Source organism: Sciurus vulgaris (assembly GCF_902686455.1).
Source record: "Sciurus vulgaris genome assembly, chromosome: 10".
In the NCBI taxonomy this organism is placed as follows: domain Eukaryota; kingdom Metazoa; phylum Chordata; class Mammalia; order Rodentia; family Sciuridae; genus Sciurus; species Sciurus vulgaris.
The window spans coordinates 74,897,078-74,924,808 of record NC_136470.1 but is presented as its reverse complement, the minus strand read 5'-3'; the positions used below and the strand labels follow the sequence as shown (position 1 = coordinate 74,924,808).

Here is a 27,731-nt window from a genome sequence, read left to right as displayed (position 1 = left end):
GGCAGCACTTGACATCTGGCCCTCTGTAGCGCTTGATGGTGAGGAGTGGGGGCAGGGTAGGCCCTCTGGGAGGAAACTGCCTCTTCAGATGACAGGGTACACTCCCTGTACACTCCCTCTCCACTGCTCAGAAACAATGCAAGCTGAAAATCCCCCAATCACTGGGGGGTGGCAGCAGAGCTGACTATAGCAGCTGCTAATTAGGAAATCCTATTCCCGGCTATGCTAGTGTCCCTGATGATGCTGGTTCACAAACAGATGTTTTAGAACATTAAGATGCTACAGAAGTGGAAGTTGTCAACTTGAGGGGAAAAAGGCCAGGCAAAGCAATGAAACTTGTTAATTTAACCTCCATTCATGGTACAAGGGAAAATTATGGTCTGACATAAGGCCCTTAGTGCAGAGAGAAGGATGGTATTTCCAGCCCAAAGGTACGTGAGAAATGAGGACATCCCATCTCCAGTATGCAGTTTGTTGTCATGGCTTAATTGCCATGGTCTGTGAATGGGGTTTGAATTATCATCTCTGACCACCTGGGGAGATGGCCTGAGCAAGGTGAGCAGTGATAGCCTCCACTGAGCCTCTATAATGCTGCTATCACCAGAGGATTCTCTAACAGTGTCTGATAGGACACAGCCTCTTCCTGATACCCTGTAGCTGGCCCAGCCTCTGCAACTTGAACCATCCCTTCTTTCTTATATCTCTAGGGCCGTCTCTCTTTTCCACCCAGAGTAAGAGCAGGTTCTCTGATGCCTATCCCTGACTAGGGTAGGTCCCTGTAGAGTCTTCTCCAGTTTACTCTGAATTACTGTGCAAACCCTACTCAGGGTATATATACAGATGCTGAATAGGAGCCATGCCACAACCAAAACTCATCCACAGTATAACCCAAATGACTCAGGGCTTGGAAAGGATTAGTCCTTAGACTTTACTAAATATTTTGGCATTGACCCATCATTCTTCCTGAGATACATGGAAGAGTATAAAAGTGCTTGGATCCTCAAACAGGACCTTGAGTGGCAGTGGGGGTGGGCTGGGTGCTGCCTGTCCCAGCCTGCACAGTGTGTTAATCCCTTTTCTAATGGAAACATTTATAGGCAATAAAAGAAATAGAGGGGCATTTAGAGTTAAACCAGGAGGCTATGGGATACTATTCTCTTGGAATCCATAGCTAGTGATACCAAGACCTTATTATGTTGGAGGTAATTCTGTTCTTACCCTGTGCTCCCAAATTCACCCTGTGTTTTGTAGGATGGCTGTCATGGAGCTGAACTCAAACAGGCACAAGTTGTTCCAGTAGCCACTTGGCCAGCCTCAGTCCTTTGATCAAAGTAGACTCCTAACTTTCAGGAGGGAATGTGGGCAGTACAGGAGGTTTCAGCTCTGGTCCCTCTCTGAACAGCTGCCTGGAGAAGAATTGGGAGACAGAGCCATGACTGACTAGCAGTGCCTTCCACAATCATGCTGAATCTTATGTGTCGAAAATGATAACTCAAAATCTTTTCAGTGGCTATAAAATATGTAGTACTCACTGTATTGGGTATTGTTCTAAGCTCTTACATAATATACTCTATTTTCTTCATAACAAGCCAGTGAAGTAGGTAGTGTTGTTATCCCCATCTTACAAATAGGAGGCCAAGGCACAGAAAAATTATGTTTCTTACCGAAGGTCATAGGACATGTAAGTGGTGGAGCCAGAAGTCTAACCCAGATGGTCTGACTTTAATCACAGTCTGCATTATCCACTGACTCTTTTATTGAGAGCTGAATTCCCATATCCAGACCCACAGCTGAGAGCAGGTTCATTTCCTTCACGCAGAGAATACTGATTCACAAGGTACAGGTAAAACAAGCAACTTTTAAATTTTGCCTCTTTTGTTCCTGAGGAAAGAAAGGCATAGATACCTAGGTAAAGAGGGATACCAAACTTAATAGTTTCTCACCAGTCCAGGCAGCTGTGGTACCTACTAAGAAGAAGAAGGTGGAGGTAGAATCATGATCTCACAGGTCTCTGAAGTTAATAGGAACCAGCAGTGACAAAGGGTGTATCTTGTCTCTAGCTGCTCAGAGATAGAGAGATGGTCATTGGTCAGCTCTCTTTGATAAGGCCACCAGTAATGGCCACAGCTGGTACTGACAGTAGTCTGGCATTCAGGGGCCAAGAGGCCCAGGCAACTAGTAAACTCATCAGCCTTTCTGCTATATAGTTAAAAATCACTCACATGTTTATACTTCAGAAAGTCACTGGAGCCCCAGCCTACATGCATCATTATTTTCATGTTTCATGAGCTGACTTCAAGGTCTATAGACTTCACCTACTTAGGGGGCAGTCTGGAAACTAGTGAAAGCCCATTGCAAAAGGACTTCTCCAGTTCTCCAGACTTGGGGTCGTTGTATCAAGATATGGCCACTTTTGGGAATTAAACACAGGGCTTCATGCAGGCACTCTACCAGTAAGCTATATCCCCAGCGCTTCCCCTTTTTAAAAAGTTTATCCTGAGACAGGGCTTCACTAAGTTGCCCAGATTGGCCTCAAACCTGCAATCCTCCTGACTTAGCCTCCCAAGTTCCTGGGATTATAGGTGTGAACCACCATGCCCAGCTCAGGAAACGCATTTTTAAAATTATATATATATTTAATAACAAGAGCTCAAACTATATGTACCATTTTGTAATTTATGTTGACACAATATAGGGTAAACATAATATATAACTAAAATTGTATCAATGGCATTTTGGGCAGTCCTTTAAAATTTTTTGTCTCATTCTTAAGTTAGCCAACTCCCTATTACAGAAATTTATGTTACTTCCAATTTTCATTATTATAAACAAGGCTGTGACAAACTTTCTTATACCTAACACTTTTGAACTTCCTTAATAATTCCTCAGAATTTATTACCAGAAATGGGAAACTGGATCAGGTTATTTTTAAGCTTTTTGCAGTAAATTGCAAAATTTATCAGAAAGACTGCCAATTTCATACTTATCAACATTGTATGAAAGTGTCCATTTTCTGAATCTGCAATGACATTAGATACTGTTGTTAATTTTTTGTTAATTTGATAGAAAGAAACTTCAAAAAGGTCTTTTCTTATTTGGATTTGTATTTCCTTGCTTTTAAATCATACTTTCATGTATTTCTTCTCTACTTATGTATTTCCCTTTGTGAATTGTACATTCATATTCTTTGTCTATGAGATGCACACTTTAGGAATTTCAAAAAGTTAAACTTCCAGCTGGAATATAGCTGGTATGTTATTCAACTGTAAAAATTTTTAGTTTTTATTTTTATCAAACTTACATATATAGTTTAAAGGTCAAACAGATTTTATAAAGCTATTATAAAAACCCTGACCACTCCACCATCATAATTTTCTGCTCTCCAGAATCAGCTACTTCCAGCTCTTTTAATTCCTTCTTTTAATTTTCTCCATATCACTAAATAACATGCTTATATTGCTGTTTATTGATTTCTTTGTTATTGTTTTGGGCAATATCCATTGATTTCTCTCTATAGAAGTCTTATGTCATTCCAGGCTCTATCAATTTGGAAGGGATACACTCTATCCTTTAGGGTAAGTTTGAGTAATTTAAATGGATTTTCATAGAACTCAAAAGTTACCCTTCTATATCATGGCCCCCTACAGACTCTTGTTATCTAGGATTTGTTTCATTTTGTTTTATTAATTCCACTAATAATTATTATTTTTCATAAATTCCATGTTTCTTTAGAATTATGCATTTAGTTGGCATTACCTTTGCTCATTATATCTTCTTGCATCTGATACCTGTCATCTATAATTGTTTTTCTTCTATTTGAAATCAGTCCTCTATAATTTACTTCAGTGAGTGTAGTTGATAAACTCAGTTTTGACTGGACATTTTCTTGATGATTTCAAGATACTTTTTGAAAGATAGTTTCTCTGAGTACACAATTCTAGTTTCTTCTCTTTCTCAGCACATTAAAAATATCCACTATCTTTTGGTTTCCATTATTGCAGTTGAAAAACCATCTGTTAGCCTAGTTGCATCTTCAATAAAAAATTTTCCATGTTTTTCTTTTGGTTCCTCTCTGTGTATGTATGTGTGTGTGTGTGTGTGTGTGTGTGTACATGCACGTGCATTTATTTATTCTCTTAAGAGTTTATTGGATTTCCTTAATTTGAGGATTTATGCTTTTCATCATTTCTGGAATGTTTTTAGCACTGTCTTTTTGAATGTTTTCATTTCTCCTTTCTTTCTCTTCTCCTAGATCTCCTGTTAGATCCATGTTGGACTTTCTTACTCTACCTTCTTTTGCTGTTAACCTTTTGTTCATATTTTCTTTTTATCTCATATCTCATTCTTAGCATCATCTACCTTCTAATTCTCTCTTCAGCTGTTTCTAATATGTTGTTGAGTTTAATTTATATTATTCATTTGTAGAATAATATAAGGCTTATTTCAAATATCTTTGGCATTATTTATAGTGCCTTTTTCTCTTCTGATGTAATTATATATATATATATATATATTCTTTAATTACTCTAGTATTTGAAGTCTTTGCTTGCCTACTTTGCTGACTTCTGCTCATGGATGCCTTATTTCCTTGTATATTTTATGATTTTTGATGCAATCTCTTATTCATTAGAATTTTAGAAATGACAGAAATTGGTTAGAAGGTGTACTATCTAGAGAATATTAACATTATTTCTGTCAGGTACCTGGAGGCACTAGCAGGATCACTCCCTACCTCACCATTATTTATAGTACGAATGTGCCCATGTAGGCACATTTGAGATGTAAGTTACATACTGTGAAGTTCACATTTTTTAGAGTATAGTACAGTGGTTTTCAGTGTATTCACAAGGTTTAAGACCACTTTTAAGTACATCCTCAACTTGAGGTTCGGACCACATAGATAATGTGAATTTGTGCTGCACACCCACATGAGGGTCAGTTTTGTAGTTACAAATTCTTGAATGATTGAGTTTTTTTTTTTTTTTTTTTTTTTTTTCTTTCACCAAAACCAAGATTGAAGGGCCGGTTTCCTTCCTGTCCTTACTGCATGGCAGATCTGTTTCTATTTGCCTTACACCCAAGGGATAGTTGTTTGGGGTCCCAGCTCACACAGTGGTTTTCTTTTAGATTCCCTCCTAAGGAATCCCTGCATCCCTGCAGCCATCAGAACAAAAGTTCAGGGTCACAAATGTTGAACAGATACAAATTTTGGTCTTCATTCCCCTCTCTGTATTCCTAGTCTTGGTTCATTTGGGGCCTAAGAAGATTTGATTTTTTTTTTTTAATATATTTTTTTAGTTGTCAATGGATTTTCATTTTTTTTTATTTGTGTGCGGTGCTAAAAATCGAACTGTTTCTCATGCTTCAGAGGCAAGTGCTCTACCTGAGCTATAACCCTAGCCCCAGAAGATTTGATTCTTAACTTGCTCACCAACTCAGCAATACATTTAGAAATATTTTTAAAAATTATTTTATTTAGCATCTTAATTGTTGATAGTGGCACGATTATTGAGGATACTGCAGGACTATTGTCTGCCTTTACGTTTTGTTTCTAGTATACATTTTTTCTTTCACACATTTTTTAAAATATGTATGTAATGTTGGGAATCAAACCCAGGGCTTCTCATGTGATAGGCAAGTGCTCTACCCCTGAGCTACACACCCAGCCTCTTTCTTACATCTTTAATCTGCTGCTATGTTGACAGCATGATTTATTGTGAGCCATGTCCTGTCTGTGTGTGGTTCTTCTTTTCTTCTTGGAAACTGCAGTGGGATTCCTTGAGCTGTCTGGGGTCTAGTACTTTTACTTTTGTTCCCTGAACATTGCTACTTCCTCTAAGGACAACCACACCCCCAGTGACTGAGCCTCACATTTGTCTTAAGTCTATGTTAAAGCTAAGTTCATTCATTACCTTTCCTTTGCTGGTGGCTTGCCAGCTTTGGGGCATGAATCTGAGTTCTTTCTGCCTCCCCCAAATCACTTTTTTCTGTCTTCCTTTGAAGTTTATCAGAATCTCTTATGGAAGTTTTTATAATCACCACCTACCCCATCCCAAATAAATGAGCCACTGCTTCTGGTAACATTGATCTGGAACTGCACTGTTTAATAAGGTAGCTAATAGTTAGCAGTATGGTTATTGAGCTCTTGAAATGTGACTGCTAAAAAACTCAATGGATTTTAAAGCTTTAATGCTTAAAAATGCATATCTTGATAACTCTTATCAATTACATATTGAAATTATAATATTTTGGATATACTGATTGAAATACAAATATTTATTAATTTTTAAAGTGTGGCTATTAAAGTTACTTATGTGAATTGTGTTTGTTGTTCTCTTTATGTTTAGGCAGCACTAAACTAAAAGATAACTTGTTTATTTTTTGTGTGTATGTGCATGCACCACATGAAGTTGACCTTGTTGCCTCACTCATAGAGACGGAAGTGACTTCATTCATCCTTGCGGAGGCTTGTCAACAGTCCACAGCTCCCCCATCTTAAGCAGAAATAGAAATATTCCCAAATGAGGAAAATAAAAATGGGATTTTTAAGAAGTCATATAGTCAGCAATCACCTCAAATGGTCTATACATGCTGTCTTTTCTGAAGGTTCACTTTTCTTTACAGAAACAAGCAAGTTCTCACTGATGCATTTTCTTATTGTTTCAGCTACTATAAGTAACCACTGGCCAGAAAGTAATACTGAACCCCACATAGAAAACATCGTCTTTTATCAGAATCAAGAGGACTTTTCAACAGTGGACTCCAAAGAGAGCACAATGGTTCAGACCTCCAGAATGAGCCAGGTGTTTTCAGAAGCTCCAGTAAACCTCTCTCCCCTAATTGAAACAGCAACTGTGGAGGGAAGGAACAAGTCTTCAAGTAGAACAAACTTCACCATTTTGCCTATTGGGCACTCGTCTGAAATTGCAACAACTCTAACATCCCAGGGCAGCACCTTAAGTGAGTTTGTACTGGGGGTGCTCATTTCACTTACGTATGTCCAGTACTAGAAAACAAAAGTCTCTACCACCTCTTCCTCATCTTGAGCGACTATGCCTATCCAGGGGTCCTGGGCTGGAGTGGATCAGACCCGTGACTTAAGCCACTGGCTGGGGCTTGCTTTTAATACAGACTAGAGGAGGATGCAGATTTGCTGAGTAACCTGGCCAGAACTGTGACATCTACATTCCAATCATCTGAATTGAAACCTTGTCCCTCCTCCCTGGATCCACACAATACCAATCTCAGGGGCACAATCTGGTAGGATGTGTGGCTGGGGTAGACTGTGCTTATTTATGTTCTTATGTTGATGTGGTTTTGTTTGTGTCCATGTGGCTCAAATATCTGTTCTTGGTCCAGTCAGCACAGCTTGGAGGTTTGTTGTTTTTAGGAAGGTCTTTCAAGAAGGGGCTGGGGCTTCACGGGTCAGACTTAATTGAGGAAAAGAAGACAAAATAGGAATGTTTAGGTACTACTAGAAACCAACATAACTATTTTTAAATCCTTATGAAAGCAGGTTATTCTTATTTCAGAAATTAAGAAGCAAACCCAGTTATTAACCCTAAGTGTGGAGGTCAACAGTTGGCAGGGTTCAAAGCTAGGATTTGAGCCTGTGTAGCTGAGTGAGGTGGAAGAGTTGGCTAAGGTGTGGGATGCTCAATGTGATTGAAGGTACAGAAGAGACAAAGACAGGTTGGCTGGCCTCTTTGTGGGGTAGCAGGACCAGCATCCTCCCTGTGGGAAGCATGAAACGTGCACAGAGCAGTCCATGGGATAGTTGTGTGAATGGGGCATGGACAATCCATGGAGGACTTTGCAAACCAGGCAGTTTATACTTGGTGTGGTGAGAAGTCACTGAAGAGTTTTGCACGATGGAGTGATACTGATAAAGCAAATTTGGGGAGGATTCTCTGCCAGCTAGGTACAAGATGTCTGGTATGGGGTGAGAGGATGGAGGGAACCTAGAGTTGGGGGAACCACCAAGACAGACACAAATTCAGGGACTGATCTTGTGGCCACAGGGATGAAGGCAAAGAAAAGGCCTGGTGAAGACTCAACAAAGGAAAGTTGGTAGTGAGGATAGAAGATAAAGCTATCAAAGTTCACTCTGATTTCACACCCTAGTGATAAGAGGTCTGATTGGAGGCATTCAGTTCTTTAAAGAAATATATATGAAGGGATTTTGTGTTCCATCCATGAATGGTGGCTACAGAACTTAAAAACTGTACATGAAACTTCCTGGATTTGTTGGTCATCCAGATACTGGGAATTCTGTTTATGTTGAGTCCCAGTCAATTCTGGGACCAATTTTGTGGATGATGAATAATAAGGGTGATGAATAATAATCTGACACTAATCTCCTAGGTCCATATCATCTGTTACTCAGCTTCAATCTGCACCTTTACTGGTAATTTTATCCCAAAATGCAAACTCTTTGTCTTGTTGTGCCCCCGCCCCTTTCAGGAGTTAGTTTTCCATAGAATGAAAAATTTCTTCTTACATCTATATATTTTATAGTACTCAGAGTTAAGCCCATTAAAAGATTACCAAGATATTTGGAAGTGTGCTGCTAGAATTTTAATTGTTGCCTTCTACTTTCAGGCTTGGAACGACTTCACCTTCCATCCAGCAGTTCAGGGTCAGAAGGAAGAACAGCTTCTCAAATGGAGAGCAGAATACCCCAGGTCTCCCTGGGGAAGGTGAAGGGCCTCCCAGAAGAAGTGGCTGTTCACACCCAAGTGATTGGCACTTCAGATTCAAGCTGGTCTTCCCTTGCTGCTTCAGAGCCAGGAGAACCCACTATGCTATCGAGGAAGAGAAATTCCTTGGGACCAGAGCTCTCCTTGCTGCATATATCCAAGACAATTTCTTATTCTCCTCCCTCAGACCATTCCTCAAGTGAGTACTCCTGTCCCCAGCTCACCTCTCCAGTCATTCAAAATAGCCACAAGTAGGTGTGTACAGCTAGCTAGTTAAATACCTAAACAGGAACTAAGGGGAAAATAAACAAAAAACAAACAAGCAAGCTAAGAAAACATTCCTTTAATGCTAAGTATTTGGGGTAGAAGTATTATCTACAGAGTTTGCCTCAGTATTAAAGTTCATGTTTAAAATTTTTTTTTAACTATACAAGGAGAAAAATAATAGTTGGTCTGGTGAATGTGCTAGGCCTTCTGTTCACCAACCCATGCTTCCCCTTCCTTCTCCCCCGCACCCCCACACAATACAGGCTGTGTTACTGGTGTGTATTCTCACACAGCAAGGCACATGCTGGGGTGCTCTGTATGAAATGGTGAGCACTGTACTGTTTGATTATGAATTAGTTTTATTTCTTCAAGACTGCAAAAACATTTCTTTCATTGTCAAAGAAAACATGGGTATACGTTTTTCTAGGTACCATTTGGAAAAAAAATGCATTGCAGATGTTTGCAAGGCATGCTATTAGTCACTACATCTGTGGAGCACTCTCCACTCTGCCATTCCGCTTCCTACTCATCAGTTACGTCTCAGCTCAAAAATCATTTCCATGAGCCTTTCTATACCTTCTGGTTCTTTGTGCTATACACCTTGTCATGCCAGGTTATCCAAAGCCTACCTGCTCAGAGACTGTAACCCTCTTGAGGATATTGGCTATGTCTATTACTTCTCCTAGGTTCCCTGCAAACCCAAAACAAGGTACAGTTGTATTAGTGTGCACCCAAATGTCCTCACAGGGCACATGCTATCATGAGAATGCTGGGAAATACCCTTTTTCTCTTCTTAGGTGTTATTTGGGGTCTGTGTGTACTGCTTGTTTTCATACTCAGGCAAAAGGGAGCAGAGCAGAGAGGGTGAGGAACATGCTTGGGAAATTGAGGTTAGGTTGCTTCAGAAAATGCTGTTTCAAAATTCTTATGTCAGAGATTTTTAGAGTACTTTGCAAGACTAGGAGTTTGAGTTTATGTCATCAAAGCAAAAACTGAACCCAGAGGTCCTTTTTGTAATGCGTATTTAAAGCATTCCTCTTCCATATACTTTGTAGACAGTTTCCTGCTGACTGGGTTTGGATATAATTTATGATTCATGTTTTTAGGAGATTGCTTTTTAATATTATTCATCAACATTGGTTGGATTGGATAAAAGCTATGATCCTTTGCAGCTCCATAAGTTTTGTGGTTCAGTGATTTATAACCAACTTTACCAAACAGTAGAAAGGAAGCATTTTTTAGGAAGCTCCACTTTGATCCTGCTTAGAGTCTTTTTTTTTTTTTTTTCCCTGCTGGGGATTGAACCCAGGGCCTTGTGCTTGTGAGGCAAGCATGCTACCAACTGAGCTATATCCCCAGCCCCTTAGGGTCATTTAATATTTATAATTTAAATTCAACCCAGTATGTGGTATATTTGAAAATCAGCCCATGTTTCCAACTTTACTGGATACAACTATCTATTCACCTACATTTTTTTAACACTGAAAAAAAATGGCCCTTAAATTCTTTGAGCAATTGTTCTTTAGAACCTTATAATTCTAGTATTTGAAGATTTCTACCACACCTTTCATATTCGAGCCTTTTACTGAGAATTTCTCTTCCTTAGTGAATTAGGTGTTCTGCTCAAGATAAAGTCAGACCACCCTCTTAGATAATGGAGAGGGCTTTTGGGCAAAAGACACATGCCCCAGAATCTGAAGACAAAGGGAATACAAAATTCTGCTTTATTATTATTATTATTATTGATTTTTTTGGTAGTTGTAGAAGGACTGCATGCCTTTACTGTATTTGTTTATTTTTATGTGGTGCTAAGGATCGAACTCAATCCTTGCACATGCTAGGCAAGCACTCTACCTCTGAGCTTCAGCCCCAGCCCCCTGCTGTATCTTGAAAGCTGGGCTGGCATCTGCCAACCCACCAAACAGAGCTTCTGTATACATTTTACCTACCCTGAATGGAAAGATTGAGATTTTACTCTTCCTTTACCCTTCCATGATAAAGTTGTTGTAGGCACTTGGGCAGAGATACCAAGGGGGAGTCAGCAGAACCTGCCAAGGCAGACTTGGAATTGGCCTGGCCCAAGTGGGCCAGTTCTGCAGAACAACAGAAGTGAAGGAGTGCAGTAGAGGCTTGAACCTTTTAACACTTGTCTACTCCATCCTCTGATAAATATGAGCCAGAGAAAAACCTGGCACTTAAGACTAGTCAAATCAGTGACACTCTTTACAAGGTGGACATGAAGATGGTGAGCTAGGAGCCTGGCACGGGGAGGATGGGGCTCCTCATTGAAAACATCAGACCAGATGATCTGAAAGATCCTTTCTAATTTCACCATCTGATAGTCCACACACACTTGGCCTTTGTGCAGTTTGTGTCTTCTTTCACTCACACCAGTCCACCCAGAAATGTGTGCGGCACAGCCTCTTCCCAGGCTGGGATAGGCAGGATTTATCTGCTTCCAGAAATAAACTGTATGCCTTACACCACTAAAGCAGGCAGCAGAATCAGACTTTTAAAAACAGACCAGAAACCATTTAGAATTATTTTTTGTGCTGCTTTATACCTCTATAGTTTCCACACTTTCTATACTGATCATATACTATAGATGATCATTGGCAACAAACAAGGGGGATAAACTTCTCTGGAAGGCAGAAAGAAATATGTGTATGTTGAACTGTGAGAATGACTACAATTGAGCTCTAAATTTAGTCTGAGCTTCCTGGAAACCAGGGCACAAAGGGAAGCTGGGTGGGGCATGCGACTTGTCAGATAAAGTAAGCATACAATTTAATCCATAGGCATAAGTGCTTTGGGGTTGTAAATTCTAAGAGGAATGCTTGTAAGGAATGTTGGGGATCTAATGGAGAATGCCTTCAATTGCTGTTTTGTGGAAACTGTGCTAATGTTCTTTAAAAGGTGATATTTTATATAGATTCTCAATAAGAGTGGAGAGTATTATATTAATGGATCTCAACTTCTGAAAGTATTTCTGTGGGTAGCTGAGCTAATGTGGTCCAGGTAAATTGCTTTGTGGTGATTTCACTTTGTAAAGGGAGAAAGTATAAATAACTTAGAAGAGTTTAGATTTAGCCTATTCTTCTCAAATATCAGCTGCTTCATCTATACTTTTGCCAAATTCTGGATAGCAGTCAAGGTAGGGCTGAACATTGTGATGCATACTTGTGATTGTGCTGTGAATGAAGAGACCTATCTCCCTTTATCGGCATTCTTTCCACCTTGTTATAAAGACTAGGAACTTGGCTTATGTCTGCTCCTGGTGGATGGATGTTCTTCCCATTTTCATTGTTATTTTGTTTTTGTGGCAATGAGGATCAAACCCTGAGTCTCACAAATGCTAGGCAAGCATTCTACCACTGAGCTACATCCACAGTCCTGGTCTTCCCATTTTTGAATGGATGCTTTAGAGGCAGAATAGAGGAAGGAAGGGAAATTATTAAAAAATTAATAATTCTGGCCTGTTGATTAGAACTTCAGTAAATTTTCTCTTAGGTTATTTAGCAGGTGCTCATTAACACACTTAGTAATTGTAGACTAATTTGACCCTGTATTTCCTCTTCTTTATTAAGAGGCACTAACTCTACAGTTTTCAGACAAATTTCATTGCTTTACTGTGAGCCTTAAATGAGACTAGTATATAAAATACTTAGTACAATTCTTGACGCATCATAATGGTCAATTAATGATAGCTCTTTATAAGAATGATAAGATGAAGAAGCAATGTGCTACAGAGCCCTTAGGGTCAGGGAGAACAGCCATTTTCACTTTGTGAATTAGTATTTGTGACTTTAGGGATTGTATTTCTGTGGCCACTTATTTGCCAAAACCACCGAAATAAATCACCTGTTTTCATGGAAATATCAAATGGATGAAATAAGGTAATTTACTAGGAATAAAAGTGTTTTGGAAGTAATTCGGTGGAGATAATTATTTGGGACAAATATTTATTATACTTTTCATTTTTCATACTAAAGTTTTTTTTTTGTTTGTTTGTTTTGTTTTTTTCAAGTAGAGTTAGTTTGGGGTAGGCCATGACTATATTTTTGTGTTTGGATCTTTACATTCCTTTGTTTCAATTCCTAGCCTTATGATAACCTGCATCTTCATTTTGTCTTCATTAAGTCCAGCAACTAGAGCTGCATGCTGTGTTCTAGGTATAGCTGGATATATGGTTTTGTATGAGGGTGAGAGGAACCCTTTACTTCCTGTGTTCTTTCTCTATATTTATAATTTGTGATTTCGGTCACAACTGCACTGGTCCTCAAGGAACTGTTTATAATGACAACTTCCTTTTCCCCTTTTCTGGAGCATGATTAATAGCTCAAAGCCTTTTGTTATACAGAGTATGTATGAAGCACTTTTTGTAGTTTTAGCTTAAAATGATTTTTTGAAAAGCAGTCTGTTTTCTTGCCTGCCATGTTTCTCCCTGATCATAAGCTTTTTTTAAAAAAAATTTTTTTTAGTCATCAATGGGCCTTTATTTTATTTATTTATATGTGGTGCTGAAAATCAAACCCAGTGCCTCACACATGCTAGGCAAGCACTCTACCACTGCACTAGGACCCCAGCCCTTGCAAACTTTCTTGAATTTAGGAATGAGTATTTTCTTTGTGTGTATGTGTTGCTGGGAATGGAACTCAGGGCATCATGCACACTAGGCCCACATTATGCCACTGAGCTCTATCCCTAACCCCTTGGATTAGGGTATTAATATATCCTTCTGGAGGTCAGTTCTCAGGGTAGCCTTTGAAAAATTCTCTGTGATAGGGAGCCACCAGCAAGCCACCTATAATGCGGAACAGACGGTGCATTTTGACCAATGGCATGTAATTCAATTCTTGAGGTTCTTACCAATTATCCAGTGACCACAGTGATCAGAAAAACTGTTCCCTGCCCTCAGTCTTTGATCTCCTAGGGGGCCTGCTGGAGTAGCATGTTGGGTTAAGAGCTGGTCTCCAATGCTTAATGAGACTAAATAATTATAATAATGAAGCCTGTCTGATTTCAAGTGGAATTAAGTTAAATTCATGGGGTAATAATGAGTATCTCCTGATGCTTAGACCTTCTGTTACTTAATGAATGCAGTTTGGTTGATAGTCATTTCAAAACAAAATTTATGGTGGCCTTGAGTTAGGGAATAATAAAGAGCCCTTGACAATAAGGCTGGAAATTATTGTCCTAGATTAGTAGTGTCCTGACTGTATTCTGCAGAACCCAAGGCCTCTTCAGTGGTGACCAGGGGGCTGGGCTGGGTGCCCTGTGGAGGTCTGACTTTTATTCATTTTTTTGGATTGGATTTTAATTTATAATAATACTTGAACAAAAAGGTACATAGTTAAAACAGCAAAAGCCTTATCACAACAGCATATCCTGTTCAGGCAATATTATGAAATTCAGTAATAGTAATTTTATCTTCTATAAAAACCAAAGCAAATAATATATCTGTTATGATTTATCCTATCTTCCTTTTGGCTTGCACAGAAAGCTCTTCATTGTGCCACATGAGGGACATCACTGCTTCTCCACTCAACTCTGAGAATCAGAGCTAGTGAGTAGAGGGTGAAGGAACAGGTCCTGGTTGCACGTGTATGAATATACATAACTGTTTGTGTCTACATCAGGTCCAGTAGTGTTTAGATTTATATACAAAATGTAATAACATCATTTTTACCTAAATACATCCCTGATTTTCTTAACCCCTTGAGTAGTTTTGAACCATTTTCTTCTGTTTTAGCTTCTGGGAGTATAAAAGAAATGAACAACTCTACTGCTCTCCAAAGGCCACTGGTCAACCAGACAAAGAGTACACATGTTGCCACCACATTCACTGACAGTGTTTCAAGGATTCTTAGGTCTTTGACTATCAGTCTGGGACCTATAAACAAGACAGAAGATTTGCCTACAGACTCCAAAATTGGTACAACTTCAGTTTCAGTCTCTTCCTCACCCTCTGCAGTAGAATCAAAAAGTAACAGGAGAGTAACCAAGACTCCAGAAGATGGAGAATTCATTGAGCCATCTACAGAAAATGAATTTGGTGTTACATCTTTACATTGGCAAAATGATTCCACAAGTAAGTATTCCACCTTTACTTGATCTGTAAAGATACAGTCTCTGAAAAAAAACGTGTGTGCTCTTTGATGATACCAGCTCCTTTATTGGTATATCACATTATTGCATTTTGATTTTCGTCCTTATGAAAACATTGCAAAGTTAGTTCGACAGGTGCCACTCCTCCTGCTTTTTTATAGGTGAAGAATTTAAGGCGTAGAGGTGGTTTAGGTAATGCGTACATTAGCTCACTGAGCAGAATTGAGACCTTTGCTTTAGGGCTCTCACTTGGTTTATCTTGTTTTTACTCTACAGCATTATCTTCAAAGTGAGAGCTGACCCACTCTTTATAACTAGCTTCAGTGCTTTTGTGAACAGATCATCTTTACAAATAAATGTACAGAATAAATATAGTTCTCAAGTTCATGGTTTGGTTTACTCGCTACAGTTGATTTTTTTTTAACTATACCTCAGGGCTAGGATAATCTTTATTAATATTATAACTGTTTTAGAAAAGTGCTCTATGTGCTACATTTATGCACATCATATTTGTTGAATATAATGACACACTCATTCCCTCAAACTACTTTTCAAGGGACAGAGAATAAAATAATCAAGCCTATAAATTACTCTGCTATTTGCACATGCTGTTTAAAAGTCCCTTGATCACACACTTTTATTTTTGGTATGGCTAAATTGTCAACACCCAAGAGTTTTGAAATAACAATTTAGAATGTGATACTATAGTCAGATGATACATACAAAAAATAAGATTTCCTTGGAAAAATATATCTTATCTTAAGAAGACTCACTTCTTAGTTGTTAAAGGATCTTTTTCATGTCCATGTAACGGCATTTTTGTTTCTATAATATCTTACAGCCTTCAGAGGACATCAACTTGCCCGAAGCTCTGAAATGAGAAATGGAAGTTTCATGCCTCAGACTGAGACTGTGTCTAGGTCAGTTCCCTCCATTAGAGATGAAGAGAGCACAGCACACTGGTCCTTGACCAACAGCAAGACATTTGCAGATGTGACAGGAAGCTCTGCTTTACATCCTCGACTTATGAACTCTTTAGTTTTGACTCAGTCCTCAGACTCTGCTCAACAGTCCAGAGGAGGTAACACAATGTTGGATGAGAGCAGTTACTCAGAGTCTTCATCTACATCTTCCTCAGAAAGCCTAGATTCCTCAACACCACAAGGAGAACATTCAGGTAAGTTTTCATTTCACAGAACGGTACCATGTGGAGGGAGAGAACTTACAATGTTTATGATCTTCTGTGGCAATATTAAGGCATCTATTAACGAAAAAAGCTCCTGTGGCCCCTATAGTTTCATTATTCCCAGGCCATTCTTAAAGCTGGTTGACAGATACACATATATCCTAACATTATCTGGTGCATCTCTGAGGAACTGTTGATGATGCCTCCTCTTTTCATGTGCAACTCAAGGACACTCTGTCCATGTCCTCCTTTCCTCTATTGCCCACCCTGCTCCCTGATACCTGCCACTATCATAGAGCTTCTGAAAGGTGAAAATGTCACCTTCTCATGACTTGGTCACTCCAGGTCATTCATAGCATTCACTGAAAGAAACTCTCCCCCTTCCTCTTTTTTTAAACCTTTGAGATATAATTCACATTCCACACAGTGTGCCTGTTTAAAGTGTACAACTGATTTTTAGTATATTTACAAAAACTGTGCAACTACCACTACTATCTAATTTCAGAGCATTTATATCACCCCCCCAAAAAAACTCCATATTCGTCAGCAGTTCACTTCCCATTTCACCGTCCTTCCAGCTTCTGGCAACCACTTAATTTTCTTTGTTTTTTTTTTTTGGATTTGCCTGTTTTAGACATTTCCTGTAAATGGAATCATATAATATATAGTCTTTTGTTTTTCACTTTGTTTCCAAGATTCACCCATATTAGTACTTCATTTCTTTTTATGACAATATTTGATACTATAAGGATATGCTCTATTTTGTTTATCCTTTCATCAACTGGTAGATGTTTATGTTGTTCCTACCTTTTAGCTATTGTGAATAATGCTGCTGTAAACATTCAGATACAAGTTTTACATGGACATGAGCCCTCTTGGAATTGCCACATTAGAGCAGCACCATTTTTAAGCTTCTGAAGGATTGCCAAACTATTTTCCAAAGTAGTATACCATTTTATAATTCCTACCTGCGATGTAAAAGTGCCCATCGTCTCCATATCTTCACCAACACTTATTATCTTTTTTATTATATCCATGCTAGTGAATTCAAAGTGTATTTATTTATAGTTTTGTTTTGCATTTCCCAGCTAATGATGTCAACCATCTTTTCATATCCTTATTGGCCATTTATTTATCTTCCTTGAAAATATCTATTCAGATATTTTGACTATTTTAAAACTGGCTTGTTTTACTATAGAGTGTAAGAATTCTTTGCATATTCTGGATACTAGTCCCTTATCAGATGTATAATTGACAGGCATTTTCTCCTGTTCTCTGGGTTGTCTTTTTACTTCTTAATGATATTAGTATATGAATTTTTTCTTTTTTCCCCCTTTTTATTCTTTTTTATTCATTCTTTTTAGTTATACATGACAGTAGAATGTATTTTGTCCAATTATACATACACAGAGTATAATTTATTCTGATTAGGATCCTAGTCTCGTGGTTATACACGATGCAGAGTTACCTTGGTTGTATATTCAAATACAAGGCTAGGAAAGCTATGTTCCATTAATTCTACTGTCCTTCCTATTCCTGTCCCCTCTCCCTTCCCTTCATTCCTCTTTGTCTAATCCAATGGACTTCTATTCTTCCCTCCCCCTCCCAGTATTCACATATCAGAGAGAACAGTTGGCCTTTGATTTTGGGGATTGGTTTATTTCACTTAGCATGATGGTTTCCAGTTCCATCCATTTACCAGCAAATGCCATAATTTCATTCTTCTTTATGGCTGAGTAATATTCCACTATGTATATATACATTTTCTTTATCCATTCATGTGTTGAAGGACACCTGGGTTGTTTCCTAGTTTGACTATTTTGAGTTGAGCTGCTATAAACATTGATGTGGCTGTATTACTATAATATGCTGATTTTAAGTCCTTTGGGTAGAGCCCAAGGAGTGAGATTACTGGGTCAAATAGTGGTTCCATTCCAAGTTTCTAAGGAATTGCCATACTGTTTTCCATAATTGTTGCACCAATTTGCAGCCCTACCAACAATGTATGAGAGTACCTTTCTCTCTACATCCTCTCCAACATTTATTGTTACTTGTATTCTTGATAATTGCCATTCTGACTGGAAGGAGATGGAATCTCAGTGTTTTAATTTGCATTTCTCTAATTGCTAGAGATGTTGAAAAGTTTTTCATTTATTATTTGACCATTCATATTTCTTCTTCTGTGAAGTGCTCGTTCAGTTCCTTTGCCCAATTATTGGTTGAGTTATTTGGGGCTTTTTGGTGTTTTTTGAGATATTTGTGTAACCTGGAGATTAGTTGTCTGAGGTGCAGGTGGTAAAGATTTTTTCCCATTCTATAGGATCTTTGTTCATGTTCCTGATTGTTTCTTTTGCTGTGAAGAAGCTTTTTCGTTTGATACCATCCCATTTATTGATTTCTTGACTTTACTTCTTGTGCTTTAGGGAGTCTTATTGAAGAATTTGGTTCCTAAATTGACATGATGGAAAGCTGGGCCTACTTCTTCTTCTAGTAAGCATAGGGTCTCTGGTCTAATTCCTAGGTCCTTGATCCACTTTGAGTTTTGTGCAGGGTGAGAGATGGGGGTTCAATTTCATTCTACTGCTCATGGATTTCCAGTTTTCCCAGCACCATTTATTGAGGAGGCTCTTTTCTCCAATGTATATTTATGGTGCCTTTGTCTAGGATGAAACTGTATTTATGTGGGTGCCTCTCTGTATCTTCTGTTCTGTTTCATTGAACTTCATGTCTGTTTTTGTGCCAATACCATGCTGTTTTTGTTACTATAGCTCAGTAGTATAATTTAAGATCTGGTATTTGATGCTTCCTGTATCATTTTTCTCACTAAAGATTGCTTTGGCTATTCTGGGCCTCTTATTTTTCCAAATGAATTTCATGATTGCTTTTTCTATTTCTATGAAGAACATCATTGAGATTTCAATAGGAATTGCATTAAATCTGTGTAGCATTTTTGGTAGTATGGCCATTTTGACAATATTTATTCTGCCTACCCAAGAACATAAGAGATCTTTCCATTTTCTGAGATTTTCTTCAATTTCTTTCTTTAGTATTCTGTCGTTTGCATTATAGAGGTCTTTCACCTCTTACGTTAGTTGATTCCCAAGTATTTTTTTAAGGCTATTTTATAATAATAAAGGGAATGGTTTCCTGATTTCTTTCAGCTGATACATCATTGGTGTATAGGAATACAATTGATTTATTGGTGTTGATTTTATACCCTGCTACTTTGCTGAATTCATTTGAGTTCTAGAAGCTTTCTAGTAGAGTTTTTTAGGTCTTCTAGATATAGAATCATGTTGTCAGCAAATAGTTTGAGCTCCTCTTTTCCTGTTTGTATTCCTTTAATTTCTTTCTTTTATCTAATTTCTCTGGCTAGTGTTTCAAGGACTATGTTGAATAGGAGTGGTGAAAGAGGGCATCCCTGTCTTGCTCCAGTTTTTAAGGGGAATGCTTTCAATTTTCTCTATTTAGAATGATGTTGGCCTTAGGTTTAACACATATAGCTTTTACAATGTTGAGGTTTGTTCCTACTGTCCCTAATTTTTATAGTATTTTGAGCATGAATCAATGCTGAAATTTGTCAAATGCTTTTTCTGAAAATAAAAGTTTTTAATGTTAAGTACAATTTATCAATTTTAGAAAACTTGTCTTTTGATGATCCTTTTTAATAATGCTTTTGGGTAATTTTTAAAACAATTCCCAGTAGTATTATGAATGCAAAAGTGTTAACTAAAGCAAACATACATTAATTTATCATTTAAGCTTTTAATAGATTTAAATTCTTCTCCCCACTAATAATAGCAGCTTCATTTCTCCCATGTGAGAATTCTCTTTGATGAAGAAAATTATCATTTATTACTACTCATATGACATGGAAAAGCATATGATCACAAAATAAAACATAATAGAAGATATTTATACTCTTTTGTGTCTACACAGGGAAGTATATTTTCTTTCTCCTAAACAAAGGAATCATTTTCCACCCTCACTTCTATAGGGCTGAGGACTCTTGCCTTCTCAAGCCATGATCTTAAGTTCCATAGTTTTTCCCCCTTTTATATCTCTTCAATATCTTTCTCTCTGTAGTTAATGCTCAGTTAGTTCATGTGGAAAATGTGATTTAATTGTGACCAGATCTTGGGGTCCAATAGATTAAGGAATAGCCTCATTCCTGAAATGTTCTGTGAATGAAAAGAGATATCCACAATACTTTGTCTCTTTTCCTCTGACTCAAAGTTGAATGATTCTGCAATCCAGCCTTTCAAAATTTCCAGTCCATTCATTTTTCTGGGTTCACATTCAGTCCCTTTGTTTCAGGTCATGAAGTTTCACTCAAGCCTGTACCCCTGATGTGGTTGTTTGCCTAAATTTTATTTAATGGAATATTTAAGATCTCTCCATTGAGGCCTTTATCTCTCTGCTCAGATGCATTCTGCCCTGGAATCTCCTGCTTGACTCTCCCATCAGTCTCCTGAGCCCTTCAACCTGACTCAAGTTACATCTCTCTTTGGTTTCTTGCTGCTGCTCTAGGTCATTAGGTTCCTGTTCCCATGCTCATTCCTGTCTCTGTTAATTCAAACAATCCTGAAATGAATTTACCTAATAACTCTGCTTTATGTCCATTTCCAATCAAAGCATTCTGTGGGGGTATCAGGCTAGTCTGGACTGGGAATGGGGAAAAAAAACAGAAGAGTACGTTTTCTCATAAAGCCAGATTATGAAGTACTTAGGCCAAGAAGTATTGAACTCCACTTTCATATTTCTGAAAAGGATTTGATAATCTAATAATCTTAAGTAGTTCTAAGATTCTTTAGGCATATAGCATAAACCATAAAACCCCCCCAAGGAGGAAAGGAATATCAATTCTTTTGTCAACTGCCCTCTTCCATCTTCATAAATTAATTGAATAAATAAATAAGTTATAAAGCCCACTTGCAAAGCCAAGCCCACCTGTAGCCTCCCGCCACCTTTCTCGGCCAGGTACTAACACTTGGTGCCTCCCTTCCGGCCTTGTCCCAGGAAGTAAAGCCCCAACAGGGTGGTCAGTCCATCACCGCTCCCCTGCCACCACCACCACCACTTTCCCTGACGTAGACCATTAGGTCTCACCGAGCACAGGTGCAGTATGGACCCTATTCGCAGAAGTAATAAATATTCCATAAATCCAGCACCCGAACGGAGGTGCTGATCCGAGTTCCTCTTGGGGTTTCATCTCAGATGGAAGCCCTGAGAAGGCACAGGACGGGCACTGCGCCGCACTCACCCGCCACCCCTCCCGCTTCTTTCAGCCCTGGAAGACCGTGCGGCGCCGGCCTCGCGCTCCCGCAGTTCCGCCGAGGGGAGCACTTCCGGGGCGCACTCCCGCGGCGCTCACACCTGGGCCGCTCTCACCGGAAGCGGGGAGCGCACGCTGCGGTCGCTCAGCCTCGCCGACGCCACCTCTGCGGAGGTGGGGAGCTCTGCAGGCGCCACCCAGCGCGGGAACGTGACGGACCACGCGGGCCTGCTCTCGCGGTCGCCCGGCGCGGCGCCTGCCTTCGGAGGTGGTGTGTCGTCCCCTGCAGCGACTCTTCACAGTCCCTCGGCCCACCTGGCACTTCACTCCTAGGATGATTGAGTTGGCTGGCAACCCAGGAAATACCCTACCAGCTCCTTATGAATCGAAGAACTTCCTGGGTTCTCCCACCTCAGGAAGACAACCCCCATCCCTTCACACACTTGAGGCATACGGGGGTGACGCTGCCGGGAGGCTTAAAATAAAGACCAGTGGCTTTGTGGCTAAAATCAATCTCCTGGGAAAGAAATACCTCATTATACAGAATGGAAAGTTGGGAGGGTTTTCCTTTTTCCATTTAAGCATAACAATGATTCTATTTGGGATCTTGTGCGCTTTTCACATAACAATTTGCCTTTATCAAAAAAAAAAAAAAAAGGCATGTGGAAGGAATTTGGAACTATTCCCTATTTTTAGGCCCCTGGTCCCATTTCTTTTGTTACCACGTTCATTGCTGCCATTGTGGTCTTCACAGGAGGTGAGTCTGCTCAGCAGACACCATTATAACCTTCCCATGTTGCTATTCAGTATGTTCACCACTGAAAACCACCTCTCCAAAGAAACTAGTTTACTCACTTGAGTTCATGGATACTGAAAATCTGTTTTATAGTGCATGTTTGAGAGATTGCTTTTTTGTTTATTGGACTAACTTTGGCTTTTCTCTTTGCAGTCACTGGACTTAGCTATGGTCAAGTGAGTGGCACAGATACTGAACAAAGGACTTCCAGTGACCACACAGACCACACCTATGTTTCATCTACTTTTACCAAAGGAGAACGGGCATTACTGTCCATTACAGATAATGGTTCATCCTCAGACATCAGTGAGAGTTCAACCTCTTATATTAAGATCTCAGACTCTCCATATTCAGACTATTCTTCCTCTTCTCATGCTGAGACTGAAAGAAGGAACATCTCATCCTATAATGGGGAGTATGTTCAGCCATCCACTGAGTCACTGACTCTGCATACATCCAGCCTTCCATCCTACACCTCTACCATTAATATACCAAAAACTTTGGTTCTTATGGATGCCAGTACTGAGTCTTTTGGTGACTCATCTTCTGCCTCAGGCCCTCCTTTGCCTTTGCCCTCAGTGTCACAATCCCACCAGTTGTTCTCATCAAGTTTACTGTCAACCAAGGCCTCCACCCATCAGCTGAAGTCTACCTCTGAGGCATCTACACTTTTGTCTTCCTCACCATCACCTTTACCAGTTTCCTTGACAGCTGCTTCTCCTGTCCCACTTCCTGTCTCACAGACAACCTTACCACATTCATCTACCCCAGTCCTGCCCAGGGAAAGAGAGATACCTGAGACTTCAGTTCAGACATCAACAATGGTGTCATCCATGATAATACCCCACAGTAGTAACACAGCAGATCGCGAGAACCAGAGCATCCCACAACAAGAGAAAATCATTACAGAAGCAAAGTCACCAAGCCTAGTGTCTCTGCCCACAGAATCCATCAAAGATGTAACAGTGAGTGCTCCTTCAGGGGTTCCTTTGCCCCCAGCCTTAACTGAGTCCTTCACTAAGTCAGCCCTTCCAGCCATGAGCACCAGCTTAGCCCAAATGTCTCCAACTTTGACAACTACCACTCTTAAGACCTCTCATTCTTCTGTGACCACTCCCGGTACCTTGTCAAGTACAGAAGTTCTGAGTACTGACCCCATAGCTGTACACACTACAACTGGAAAACAGCTCTTCCCAACCAATCCTGAAATTCTGGTGCCACAAATCTCAACAGAAGGTGCCATCACCACAGAAAGGAACCGTGTGCATATTGATGCTACCACCCACTTAATCCCTGTGACCAATGTACCAACATCAACAAAAGAATTGACCACGAGGCTTGATATCACAGAAGAGTACTTTCCAGCTTCACATTTCCTCAGAACTTCTCCTTTCCAAACCACAGATGTTTCTACAGCTGAAGTGTTGACTCCTAAACCTACCACCTTTGCTACTCAGAGTAGCACACAGTCCCCAATGGCATTGTCACCTCCACCGTCAGGTACAATGCATCTTTCAAATATACATCAACTGCTAGACCCTTTGCAGCAGTGTAAACTGCATGAGGCTCAGGATTTAAGTGAATGTATAGAAATGACTAGTATTTGAAATAGTCTCAGTTTTGTGACCTAAAATGCTTCCTGTTGAAACACAAAGCATAAAATAAGTTTATGGTGGACCTCATTTTCTTATTTTCCCCAAGTTAGGTGGTTCTTCCTAAGAAAAGAGGACATATTGGTTATGTGTGACATCAGTATATTGCAGTTGAAGATATTAATGCTCTGTAATTAATTGCAAGAGCTTTCAAGCACACTTTTGACTTTCTGAGGTTAGAACCAGGCAGAAATGTAGGTTTGGATGGTGGAGAAACTGAAGAAGCTTTATGTGGCCTGTGTCAAATAGGGAGTGAGTCAGGTGCATGCTCCCCAACCAGAGCCCAAAGCTTCTGAATCAGTCAGCTAGCTCCCCAATTACCAGGAAGCATCTAATGGTCAGAGGACTTCTCTTGGACCAGAAAAGCCCATGCTCCTTTGTCTCCCTAAGATTATATTGCTAGTTGATAAACAGGGGTAGAGAGACATCAATAAAAAGAAAATGAACTTTTTCCCACAGTGACTGCATTACCAGGGATTCTTTACATTGTATGTATGGTTATCTTTATAGTCATGTGGAAGTGGCTGGTACAGGAAAATAAAGTCATCCAAATGCTTCTTTGTCACTTAAGGGCAGGTAGAAGAAAGGATAATATATATTGTTGGATGTCATGTTCAAAATTATACTTTTGGTTTGTGTAGATCCACAAAGAGAAAACTGTCAGGGAGGAAGGGGAAAGATGGAGACTGATATTTTAAGGAAGAAGAAAAGAAGGAAAATGCTTTGTAGTGACTGGAGCATGGAACTCAGTGATGTAGTTTCAACTAGTCAGCCACAATCAACCTCAGGGTGCAGGTCATAAACCACCCTTACCATCAACCCCATAGTGTTCCCTTTGTGCCAGTGATTTGAGTACCCCTGAAAGATGACAGGCGGCTCCTTTGGGAGTCTTGCTTTAAGACACACTATCTTCATTTCCAAATGCCAGATATTTCAATACTAGGTGTACCATAATTCACAAGGCTCCTTAAAGTAAATTATGGCCATTGTAATTACTGTAGGCAAGTATTAGGGACATATTCACTGGCTGTTAATAATTTTTTTGTGTGCCAGTGTGTTCATGGGTATTGGTTATAAAGGCACTCTGCTTATATAGATGATTTCAGCAATTAAGAATAAGATTGTCTTCTTTAGGTTTAGCCCATTTTCAGGATTATTCTTTTGGAAAATGTTTGACTTCTACCTTCTTTTTTGCATTCTCCTACTAATTTCCTATTTGTAGATGATACAGTTACACTGTAGATTTCAGCCTTTATGTGTCAAAAACCTTTATGAAGCAGATATTACATAACTGGATTGTGACACTTCCAATTATATAGAGCAAAACAGTTGTGGTCATTGCCGTTGGGGGATGTAAGAACATGTGTCATAAGAGTCTCCATGAATTCAGCTAGGGCCCACTTTTACTTCATATAAAGAGAGAGGTCATTGTAGTGCTCAACTTGATCATGTCTGAATGATGCACAATATGTAGAGTCCCAGTTACATTTGGAGATTTTTGGATAAGGGTTGCTATGTCCAGAAGAAAAGGCAATGTACCTACATATATGGAGTAAATTTTGCATCAGGGAGGATGCATTGATCATGGATTCTTCCCCTACACTTAATGTGTTTTAAATTGGCATTGATTCGAGTAGAATTTTCTAAGTATCACAGAAGTAATACAGTCATCAATCCCAAACTGAGTGACTGAATAGGCAACATTTGATTTGAATCAGAAACTTGAATTCAGAAATCCAATTGTCTTATATATGGACACAAACTATTACCAGTACTCAGTACCATTGCCTATTTTCTATACCTCTTGGGACCTCATTCTATTTTAGTAGCATATCTTTTCAGGGCAAGTAAATAGAAATAAGTAAGAGTCAAATATTAACTGAGAGAATTAAATATTTACCCAGTGCTATCTTTACATTGCCATTGTGTTTAACTGTGCTATTCTTGGATGGGTTTTTAGTCAACAGCTGTGCCATGAACCCTTGTCTTCATGATGGCAAATGCATTGTGGACCTCACCAGCGGTGGTTATCGATGTATGTGCTCACCTTCCTGGCAAGGGGATAACTGCAGTGTGGGTAAGAGAAAAAATAGTATCCAGTGGTCTGCAGCATTACATTTGGTTATTCAATAAATGCCTTTTTCCTCCAAAATGTAGAAGAATAAGATCTTCTAACTAATACCCTGCTTACTTGAGAGTTAGCGTGTTTGTGTGTTATCTGCAGGGTAGCATGAACTACCATAGTGTAGAGCTGACAAACTTCCTAATTTGTTTCTCCCCACATTCCTGCCACACTGGGCTACCTATTGCTACCTAAAGACCTGCATTTTCCTATCTCTGGCATTCACTGTACTGGTACCTTAGTGTAAAATTATCCTACTCAAATCTGTTTATTAAAATTCTTCCAGTCTTAATCCAGATGTTATTTGAAATAGTCCTTAATTCACCAGCAAAATTTGCCACTTCATGCCTTGTAATTATAGTTAGTTGTTTATTGACTGCCTCTGCCTTCAATAGGTGGTCAGCCCCTTGAGGACAAGGGTGGTCTCCTACTCATCTTTGGGGTCCCATTGTTTCTAATAAGTGCAGTGGTCCTTAGTAAATACTTCCTGTACTGGTTTGTGATTTTGCTGTCTGCCACAGACTCAATGTGGTTTTTTTTTTCTGTTTGTTTTTTTCTCCTTCGCAGATGTGAATGAATGTCTGTCAAACCCGTGCCCACCCCTGGCCATATGTAATAATACTCAGGGATCTTTTACCTGCAAATGCCCAGTTGGATACCAGTTGGAAAAAGGAATATGTAATTTGGGTAAGAAAGTTTATCTTAGAATTTATTCTGTCTCACAATATATTTTATAAAACAACATTTACAGTTTTTTCTTCCTAATAAAAATCAGTATTTCTCCATGATATAAACTTAAGAAATATAAAATAAAATAGAAAACATTGCCTATTGTTATTGCTTTACCATTCTACCCTGCAGTTAGGGCAAAAAAATCACAAGATTATTCTGATTTTATCATTGAAAAATGGAGAAAAGAGAGAATAAAATCCTGATTGTTCTACCACATTCACATATTCTTTTCATTTAAAAAAATGATCATGTTCTTATCTACAGACAGATATGTTTTGACAAAGCTGCTGCTGTAATTGTATCATACTATTTATCATATTTTGGTCCCTAATTCAATAGATTCATGAAGTTGGTTGATATTAATACAATCTCCATTTTACAGGTTAAAGAACAGAGAAACAAACCAAGTGAAAACAAAGGCCCTAGTAAAGTGCTAAGGGCCAAACTTATGTAATCAGTTGATGAAACACCTAATTTCCAGCCCACAGTACTTTCTGTTACACAATGTATTGATAGTAAGAACTTTCTTGCATATAGGATATGAATCTTATTAGAGTGCTGAGTGTAATACCTAACTTGCTGAAGAAATCAGAATGAAAATCAGAGTTTCTAAGCTGGATAAGGAAACTGATAGGTAAAATGACTCATCTTTGAATCATCCTAAATTGTGAAGTGTGATACTTAAAGACACAAAAACTCCTCAGTAAATGTTTTTGAGAAAGCCATTATCTGTGTTCTCCAAAAATATTAACCTGCATGGATTTCTATTACCTATAGGTGGAAGAAACTTTTAAAGAAAGTTGGTATTCTACTAAAACAAAAGTAGAATTTTGAAAAATGTTTGAAATACAATAATTAAGCATTATTTTAAAAAGAAGAATCTAGAAATATAGA

General features: G+C 39.0%; 1 protein-coding gene across 4 annotated transcripts in view; it reads left to right on the top strand.

The window, feature by feature from the left end:
* The window catches only part of HEG1 (heart development protein with EGF like domains 1), a 77,726-nt gene that overhangs the window by 14,485 nt on the left and 35,510 nt on the right, over window positions 1-27,731 (top strand). For 2 of the 4 annotated variants that reach the window (XR_013766586.1, XM_079156337.1), the window contains exons 2-9: window positions 6,667-6,960; window positions 8,602-8,898; window positions 14,719-15,057; window positions 15,916-16,251; window positions 21,549-21,806; window positions 22,485-23,831; window positions 25,944-26,060; window positions 26,673-26,792. Coding sequence is in view for 3 of the 4 variants with exons in the window: in XM_079156337.1 (XP_079012463.1) it covers window positions 6,667-6,960; window positions 8,602-8,898; window positions 14,719-15,057; window positions 15,916-16,251; window positions 21,549-21,806; window positions 22,485-23,831; window positions 25,944-26,060; window positions 26,673-26,792 (3,108 nt within the window). In the remaining variant the exon portion in view is untranslated. The remainder of the gene's footprint in view (window positions 1-6,666; window positions 6,961-8,601; window positions 8,899-14,718; window positions 15,058-15,915; window positions 16,252-21,548; window positions 21,807-22,484; window positions 23,832-25,943; window positions 26,061-26,672; window positions 26,793-27,731) is intronic. The other 2 variants (XM_079156338.1, XM_079156339.1) reach the window with 2 other exon arrangements.